This window comes from Aspergillus nomiae (genome assembly GCF_001204775.2).
Source record: "Aspergillus nomiae NRRL 13137 chromosome Unknown contig00218, whole genome shotgun sequence".
Lineage (NCBI taxonomy): Eukaryota > Fungi > Ascomycota > Eurotiomycetes > Eurotiales > Aspergillaceae > Aspergillus > Aspergillus nomiae.
Genome location: NW_015378273.1, coordinates 43,005 through 52,641, shown reverse-complemented (window position 1 = coordinate 52,641; position 9,637 = coordinate 43,005). Strand labels below are relative to the sequence as shown.

At 47.5% G+C, this 9,637-nt stretch overlaps 2 protein-coding genes across 2 annotated transcripts; one reads left to right on the top strand and one right to left on the bottom strand.

Annotated features, from left to right (window-relative positions):
• Positions 1-106: 106 nt before the first annotated feature.
• ANOM_006277 (putative meiosis specific protein Hop1) lies at positions 107-2,921 on the bottom strand (the record flags this gene model as incomplete). The annotated part of the gene is made up of 10 exons (XM_015551534.1): positions 107-544; positions 601-794; positions 843-1,071; positions 1,116-1,370; positions 1,434-1,722; positions 1,776-1,941; positions 1,992-2,271; positions 2,364-2,580; positions 2,639-2,661; positions 2,718-2,921. The coding sequence occupies 10 exons, from the start codon at positions 2,919-2,921 to the stop codon at positions 107-109; spliced, it is 2,295 nt and encodes a 764-aa protein (XP_015405177.1).
• Positions 2,922-5,620: 2,699 nt separating this feature from the next.
• Positions 5,621-8,915, top strand: ANOM_006276 (cell division control protein Cdc4; the record flags this gene model as incomplete). The annotated part of the gene is made up of 3 exons (XM_015551533.1): positions 5,621-5,917; positions 5,991-8,732; positions 8,790-8,915. The coding sequence occupies 3 exons, from the start codon at positions 5,621-5,623 to the stop codon at positions 8,913-8,915; spliced, it is 3,165 nt and encodes a 1,054-aa protein (XP_015405176.1).
• Positions 8,916-9,637: the final 722 nt, after the last annotated feature.

The window sequence follows — 9,637 nt, the reverse complement described above, 5'->3', positions numbered from 1 at the left end:
GTTGCTTTTTTTCTGATCCGACCCCAGCGCCCTATCTTCCCCGTCGTTAAAAGCCATAATATCATGCCAAACAACCACTATACGCTATCAGAAACATCCTCTCAGTCTAGATGCTCTCATGGTCGCTCGTCTCGGCCCCAACATCGATAAGCTTAGAGTAGTTGCTTATCTTACGCCTTTTCCTGCCACTACGTCGAGGTCCCTGACTGTCAGATGTCCGCTGGCTCGGTACCCTAGCTTTTGAGCTCATGCTCTCATCAGTGAGGAAGCTGTTATGCAGTTGCTCCTCTGCAGCCCGGTCATTCTTATCAAGGTCGTCGGATTCATAGCTCTCATTTTTATCACTATCCGGTAACGGCTTTCTCTTGTGATCCGGCCTCTTTACCGGCAGATCCTGCAGGCCTCCGGTGGAATTATGTGTCTTCTGTCCGAGCCCATCAAATGGCGTGTTCCCAGCTATAGTAGAAGCATCAAGGGGGTCAAGCTCTTGGCTGATGGAATTTGGATCCAGGTTATTCGGACCATCCGGACTAGTCAGGGCGTACTGTGATGATCGTCAGTATCCTTTGCTACCTTTTGAAAGACTAGTATGCAACTTACAAGGTGTTTAATTTTCACCATGGGGTGAAATATTTCCCTCTTTAACCTTTGACGGACATTCTCTGATTGTGGGACGCTATACTTTGGCAACCCCCGTCGGGCAAATCCCTTGAGTTTATAGCCTGGTGTGGGTTGAACGAACCCCTTCTTCTTCAGAATGTCGGTTATTTGGATGATGGTTTGCCCGTTACAGTCTGTTCGCGGTCAGTTCGGTCCCAGCGCAGTTTTCTGTGTCGCCTTACGAAGCTTTTGTGTAAATTCTGAGATCTTATTCGGAAATCCCTCATCTAAAATGATCCTTAGAGCTCGTCTTAGGAGTACGAGGCTGTTCATTTCCTGGAGCAGCTGGGTATCATTTGGCCCCAGCAAGCACTTATAACATGCATGAACGTCAGGGATTTTCGGGTCATTCGGGCCATCGAAACCATAGCACAGGAGGTGCTGACGCGTGCCACAGAAGACACATTTTAACTGATAACATTAGCCCTGCTTCTTCAACGCCCCTATAAACGTACCATCTCTGTTTCCTCGCCGTTCCACCCACACTGACATCTGACCAGGCCTTGAGATTGGCTCTCAGAACGAGGTAGATCGAGCGTCTGCTTTTGCAAACGTAGGTGTTCTCTGATTTTTGTAATTCGTTCCTCCGGGAGAAACCACTTTGAGTCCAATTGTGTTGTAGAATCGTATTCATCCTCGATTGCGACATCAGGGTTGATGGGCTGTGTTGGTATGAGGTCACTATCAGAGTAAGAGGAAGATGCCTGGGTCTGCTTTGGTTAGAATTCGTATTCTAAACGAAGTTACAACTATCAAGATTCAGGAGCACCTACTTGCATCATATTTTGTAGCTTTCGCCTGTCGGCAATGTCTTGCGTTGTTTCTTGAAAGCTACTATCGTCATGGTACGTTAATGACCGGTCCAAAGCCAGATGATCATCTGAGTCAACGCCATTTCCTGCTTCAATGCGGCGCAAATCACTCGGCTCTTCGGCAAATCCAATATCGTCTGCTCTTGAAACCTCATCAGTGTACTCGATCTGTGAAGGTACTGTGGGTAGTGTTTCCGACCCCTCAGGGTCTGGCCCCGTCCATTTAAGAGATGTGACCCTAAGTCCAACACTGGTCTCGTTAGGTAGGAGTGATTTGATTTGGCAAGCACGGGACATGCTCACGTATGCCATCCACTGTTCATCGTCCCACATGACTGAGTCTCTTTTCTCCAGTTCTCATTAAGTGGATACCTTATCGTGTCATTGTTTGCCATAGTAAAGCCCGGAGGCTCATAATCAGAAGGGCAGTCTTCCGTGTAGAACAAGTTCACTCCCAAGTTGCGTTTATCTATATCAAGTTAGGTCATCATCTCTGTGGTTCTTGGAGGTTTGCTGTACTAGGCAGAATAGGTAGAAAGGTGCTGAGTGTTATCAAACGCCTGACTATCGTTTCCAGCCCTACCCTGGCTGATTGTGCCGATCTCATATCAGCCACGTAACCCACAGGGTCTATCGACAAGCTCTCTAAGCAATGGTCCACATTTCTTGATCCTTTCGCATATTTGAATGAAAATGTATACGACTCCAGGACATTTTGCGGCGCATCCTTGTCGACAAGAATGGTCAATTGGATAGCTTCAAGGATATTTTTGCGCAAAGCGTCGAAGATGCCATTCTCCTACATCAGTCAATGAGAACACCTAGTGAAAGATAGCGGGAGCGTGTATTAGGATAAGAAGGAGAAGGGTAGGAGTGATTCGCAGATCGTACCAGAACATCGAGTATCATGTCTGCCTTAGGATCCGTGCCGCGTATCATCACCTTGAGTGGCTGGCCTCTCTTTCCATTACCGAATGCGATATCTGGGTCGCCTCCATTAGTTTCATGACGTGGTTTAGGGTCGAGGAATTCTCGGTATGAATATCTGCGTTCTCGTTGGGCCTCTTTCAGGTCTCGGTCGTCGAAGCAGGGAAGTGGTAAGAACTCCCTATGATGGATACATGAGAATGGCAATCAGATTAGGGAACACGGCCGGCGACACGCACCGAAGATAAAATAATGTCCCAAACTAGTCATTGTTTTTGTAAGCAAGTATTCAAGATAGTTCAACTTGGATACGCTTACCGATACATGTAGCATAATTTGTACCATCTCTAAACTTTGTTGCTGCTTCAGAGACAAGCCCTCGGATACGGCCGACTTGGTCGGATTCTCAACTTCAGTCTGTGTCTTCTTCCGGGTAGCAGTCGAGCTCTGCTTATCGTGAAGAACTCGGGCGGACTGTACCTGAACAGCCGATGCAGGCACAGTAAACTTGATACGGGCCATGATGGGGAATCACGCATAGAAAAGAATGAAGCTGGGACAAGGAGAGCAACGATTGTTGCGGGATGATTGGTCAAACTGCGCACTCAGCTAGCGGACTGTCTATCATAGATCCAGAGTCAAGTTGACGACATAAGGTGAATACAGGTTAAGGTCACGGGAGGCTCGGGTTGTTTCCTGTCATGAGCTGTTTCGGCTTCGTTTTCTCCACCGTAATGCAGGGATTGCCTTCTGTTTGGAGCTATAGTTTACTTTTTCCTATTGATTTATTAGACATATTCCTCAGACTTGAGTTCCTTTATACATTCAGTTCAAGCCGATGCACGAAGCAGAAGTTCGTGTCGCAAGACGTGAAGTTGGAAATATAGATGTGTTCAGAAGCCGATCAAATCCCGTGACTTTGGTATGTGAACCATTCGTACCAAAAATTCCGTTTTTGGTCTTGGTTCTCCCTAGAAAGAAGGTTTTTTCTGCAGTCCCCACCGAGGATTGAGAACACCTCAGTGAAGGTATCCGACCTGTTCCAACTATCCTGGGGTAAAACGCAGCTCCACTGTTACTAGAAGACTCCAAGAAGCTTACTACTATGGAAGCTAAATATAGAAGCGGACGGTTATCGGGGACTAGCGAATACATAGACGGCTTGACACTTTTGCAGAAAAGTACTTAGTACTAGTAGTAGGACATCTGGCTGGTATACGCGACCGGCGAGAGTACGGTACGCATTTACCTTGGAAACAAAACTCCGGCTGAAACAGCAAACTGGCAAATTTCCATGGTACTTCAGATTAATCCTCCCTCATATAGAATATTGTACGAAGTACGTAACTCTCTTCCCCGCAACACAGTACTATACTGTGGATATATTACAAGACTGCTCCGCTATCACAGTTCCTGCCAATAAACTTTTCTACAGATCTGTGTCAAAGTTCTAGCCTTCTTGGGAATAAAGAATAGAATACTAGTACCTAAAGGAAGCACTCTGTAATACCCACCCATCTCGTGGTTTGGCATCTATTCTAGTCAGTGTAGTATTGCCCAGTGCAGTGCTTGTCAAACGTTGTCGAAAAGGGTATAGCGTGCCTTTTCAGGAAAAGTATTCCCAAAGGTAACTCCAAGATAGCATCAACTCCAGTTAGTAAGGTTCGAATTAGGTAGTTCTATGGAAAACAACCTGAATCTCATTTAATGCTTATCCCTATTATTTGTTGCTTAACCCTCTCACCCTGCATCGCATCCCTACGTCTTTGTGATTACCCCTGGTATCTGTAAGGAAAAATAAGTGGGCCCTTGTTACTTTTGGGTCCACTATCATCGCCGTTCTTTGCTTCATCCACTGTCTTTTTTTTTTTGGGTTGCATCAGAGAAGTCAGTTCCTTATCATTCCAGTCGAGGGCTTCTGATAAGTCTGGCCTTTGCATCGTATTGTAATCTTCGGAGTATTTCACGTATAGTGGCCCCTCCCTGAGGACGTGCAGGTTATGAGGTTCCAGTTGAAGTCATCTGAGCATAGAGGCTCCTGGTTAGGAGAGTTATGTGGAAGGGCAACAGAAAAGCAAAAAGAACTGGGGGGGGGGAAGGGAAACTGAATGAACGATTCAAGTCTAGAGAGCATGTAAGCGATGATATGTCAAAAAGACAGGATAGTTAGGTACTAGTAGTACTGTCAACCAAGTAAATTACTCATCTTGAGCATTTGCTAAGCGAAGAAATACATGTCTACTCGGGAGTATGTGTACGTGTACAGCTTCTAGTATCTCTCACCGTTCCTCATGAATAAGGTACATCACTAATGACTTAACATGGTAGAGTTTGTAGATCTTTGGGTCATAACCATGCTCTATTTATGGCTACATACCTCCGAATCCTTCTGCTGATATATATATTTTCTTTCATATCCAGGGCACCGCCTTAAGTAATACCGGAAAAATATTTCGGGGGTAAAGATGCGCTTAGAATTGGGGATTCTATATATAATATATGATTGAGACTTTGTTGGTGTTTTGTCTGATGTATCCGAACGTCCATGGGTAATCGAGTTATGATTATGTGTTAGTATTATTAGTTATGAGAAGATTTTCTGATTAATATCGATCGATTGTGCTTTGACAAGTCCCTGCGGGGGAGAGAGCCTCGGGAGTCCGCCCAATCGGGCTAATCCGCCCTAGTGTCTCCCTTGGGTAACTAACGGGATCTAATACACTGAAAAACTAAGACCACCAGAGGAGGCACGACCAACCTGGCACCTCCACCTCTCCCTCCGCCGCCACCTCCTTGTCAGCAGAGCACGCCACGGCTGTCCTTTTTTCTTTCACCCACTTTTCTCTATTTCCTCCATTCCCTTTTCTTAGTCAAGTACGACACGCCGTCCTTATGGCCGTGTTTTAATCACCGCTTTCACCCTCTTCGGCACTTAGATGGTTCTTACAGGCGTGTATGTACCGTGCTGACCGCCCTCGATATACCGGATCGTTTCCCTGGATGAGCATCACCGGCTTTTTTGATAGCAACTCACTCTTTTTGCGTTCTATTATTGTTGAGTACGACTACAAGAAAAAAAATAACGACAGTACCTTGATGTCCCTATAACTGCCGACATCGCCGAAGTCGAACCCTTATCAGCACAAGGAGACGCGTCTCCCATGCACCTCAGCTAGACATCGTTCACTGGACCCTCGATATATTCGCGCTGGACATACAATATGGACGATCAAGACAATAACAGTGGGCTTGATAATGTGTCAAAGACTGGCTCTGTCGGTCAATTTTCATTTGCCCCTGCTACTCGAACTACCGTTGTGACCACCACGACTACTACGACGACGACTTTCCCTCCGTTATTTATAAAGCCACCCCGCGCAACGCGAGAACTTGACCCTAAGCTGTATCCTCTAGCATCATCCCCCACTCCTTCGTCGTTGAGGAACATCAAATTTGAGATTGGAGGTCATTCCATCGTATTCAATGAACCAGATGATACCGTAAGCGCCGTCAATGAGGTACGTTTTTTATCTAGTTGTCGCTGGTTTGGCTATTCTGCCCATCTGGCCTTCACTAATGTGCTGCTCGTAGTTGAGGGAAAAGGACGATGCGTTGAGAGCCTCTAACGGCCTAGTTCGATCTGTGACTTCAATATGTTCTGATGATACTCAGCTTCCTCGTCGATTTGCTCCTCCCAAAGGGTTTAGTCAACCATCCAATCAGCAGTCGAACTCTAAGCAACGTCGTGCACTAGCAGTCCCAGAAACTCGTCAGGGCTCTTTGCGACCGTATCCTGCCAGAGTTCCATCAGAACATTCGATTCGCTCGACCCGTTCACATGGCTCCACACCAACACATCCTGTGGTGGCTGGTTTGGCGACGCCTGAAACGGAAAGCAACAACTATAGTGCAGGTGAAAGCGTATTACCTAGGAGGAGAATTCACAGTGCGAATGCGTCTCGCAGGGAACCACTGCTACGCCCACCTCTGTCTTCCGGAGTCGAATCCCAGGAGGGCTCCAGAGCTCCCAGTACTAGAAAAGACCAACCTGAATCGACTGTTGTCCCCGAAAGGAGCAGACGCTTGACACGTTCAGAGGGTGACCCAAGCAGGCTAGCCATTCCGCAAGAGCTAGAGACAGACGGCGGGCCAGAAGATGAATCGGGAACTTCCACGAGCCAAGATACTGGATATGAAACGTCTCAGGAAGCTCCCCAGCAAAGCTCTCTGGAGTCGATATCACAATTCACAAACCTTGGTGGCGTGACTGTCCAGGACATGTGCCTACCAAGCCCCAGCTTGTCCCCCGTGGCTGCGATGAATGCAATGAATGTCGACTCGTCCTTTGATTCGGCCGAGGATCCCGAAGCCGATACAGATTCCAGCTTCGACAACAACGATCATCGCATTGTGAGCTCTCTACGTGCAGAAGAACTGAGGACTACTGCTCCGCACCGTTCCAGACCTAGCCTTTTACCCACAAGTTCCGATACACTACGGCCGACGTCGTTAATGGATATTCCCAGTGTGTTAGACTTCTTCGACTCTGTTCCCGAAGGGCTGAAGACCTACCTTATGTACCAGTTGCTGAGGCGGTGTCCGAAGCCGACTCTGCATTTCGTTGCTGATGTCGTCAATCCAGCCTTAAAATGCGATTTCCTGGCTCTTCTGCCGCTTGAACTAAGCCTAAATATTGTGAAATACTTTGACGTTCAGACAATGTGCCGTGCCGCACAAGTTTCTAAGAAATGGAGGCATATCATCAATTCTGATGAAAAGAGTTGGAAGGAACTTTTCGATAGAGATGGATATGTTCTCCCAGAAGGAGAGCTGGAGCGTGCAATTAGGGAAGGGTGGGGATGGCAGTTTCCCAACGGGGGCGAAGATTACGAGAGGGACCTAAGCATGTCGTCTCCTGTAATCAAACCTGATCCCGAGTCCGGTTCTCCTTCTCTGCAACCACTGCCAGGGCCTAGTGATAGGCCGACGTCTGCGCATCGCCGCCCGAAAAGAAAAGCATGCACACGAGTCTCTAGCCGCAAGCTTGCGAAACGAAAATTATCATCCAGCGGGACCGATAATCCCGAATCCTCTGATTGGAGAATGTCAGTCACTGCGGTAGAAGGGCCCTATGCTGCCGCGAACGCTGCAGCCGCAGCTGTTCCATATCCAGATATTGGCTTACCGTCCCTGCGAGGGCTGCATCTTTACAAATCCCTCTACCAGCGGCACCACTTAATCCATACAAGTTGGATGAAACCCAATGTGAAACCACGTCATATCGCTTTTCGAGCCCATGACCGTCATGTTGTCACTTGTCTCCAGTTTGATACGGATAAGGTTTTGACTGGCAGTGATGATACCAATATCAATGTGTACGACACTAGGACTGGAGCTTTGAGGGCGACGCTTGAGGGACATGAGGGTGGTGTTTGGGCCCTCGAGTACTACGGTAATACTCTGGTTTCTGGTTCGACTGATAGATCAGTGAGAGTTTGGGATATCGAAAGGGCGAGGTGTACTCAGATTTTTCACGGTCATACGTCCACAGTACGATGCTTGCAAATTGTTCTACCGACAGAAGTGGGGAAAAAGGCAGACGGCACCCCTGAGATGATGCCAAAGGAGCCCTTGATCATCACTGGCTCACGAGACTCAAATCTTCGAATTTGGAAGCTTCCTAAACCGGGTGATCCTGTCTACTACCAAAGCGGACCACACGGCGACGATACCGACTGCCCCTACTTTGTCCGCGTTCTTGCAGGGCACCAGCACTCCGTCCGCACGATCGCTGCGCACGGGGATACTCTAGTGAGCGGAAGCTATGACTGCACGGTGAGAGTCTGGAAGATTTCCACTGGAGAAGCTCTTCACCGACTCCAAGGCCATTCCTTAAAAGTGTACAGCGTGGTGCTAGACCACAAAAGAAACCGCTGTATTAGTGGCTCCATGGATAACATGGTGAAAGTGTGGTCCCTCGAAACCGGAGCTCTTTTGTACGACCTTGAGGGCCACTCCTCCCTGGTTGGGCTGCTTGACCTGAAGTGTGATCGACTGGTCTCAGCAGCTGCAGATTCGACCCTGAGGATTTGGGATCCAGAAAATGGTAAATGCAAAAACATGCTGAGCGCTCATACAGGTGCTATCACATGCTTTCAGCATGATGGCCAGAAGGTTATCTCAGGATCTGATAGGACATTAAAAATGTGGGATGTGCGGACTGGAGAGTGCGTGCGAGATCTTCTCACCGACCTTAGCGGGGTATGGCAGGTCAAGTTCAACGACCGAAAATGTGTTGCTGCGGTGCAGCGTGATAGTTTGACTTATATCGAGGTAGGCTCAGTTGGTTAGGTATCTGCTTTTTCCCTCGCTGACTTGATTCTCGTGCAGGTTCTCGACTTTGGTGCTTCTCGCGACGCGGTACCAGAGGATCAGCTAGGCAGACGTATAGTCGTTAATCGCTGGGGCCAGGAAGTCAGCGATGCTGACGAAGACTATGATCTGTCTGATGCCTGATACTATCGCAGCAGCCAGAGCTTGCTCTCGTTTCACCGCTTGGTAGGGCCCTGTATGCCGCGCATGCCCTGCGTTGACGTTGACGAATATCGTCACCACCGGTGGTTTCTTTCTTTTCTGGACTTGGAGGCATGAAATATTAATGATACCCAATCTCAAGGAGTTGCTCTCTTCATTATACTTTGCATAGCGCGGTTGGCATACTTTTGACATGCTGTTATGATGACCAGGCGTTTTGGTATCCAAAATGATTATTTATCACACTCTTACCCGTTTACTACATTATATCCTACTATGACCCCTCACCTTTGCGCCATGTTTCGTGCCACTGCTATATCTCACATGCATATCTCTAAATTTGATCACCAGAGACAAGCGCATCAGCTTTTCCTGTATGCCTGATGATCGGTTCTTATAGAATACATACTATTGACATTTTTATTTTATGAGTCCCACAAGTAACGAAAAGGAGGACATTGGTTTGGTGATATTCTTATGTATTTATAAGCTCCAAATGCCGGCAGTCTGGATGCCAACTCTACACCGACAAAAAGGTGGTCTACCTCATTGATAGAAGCAGTGCCATCACTAACGATGAATAAGCAAAGATATTCATGCCTGGATCTCTAGGTTTCGAAGGACCAATCCCTCGCCGTCATGAGATCAGACCCATTTCGAGTTCTCCACGACAAGTGGTTATTCAACAACCATGTCAACTCAAT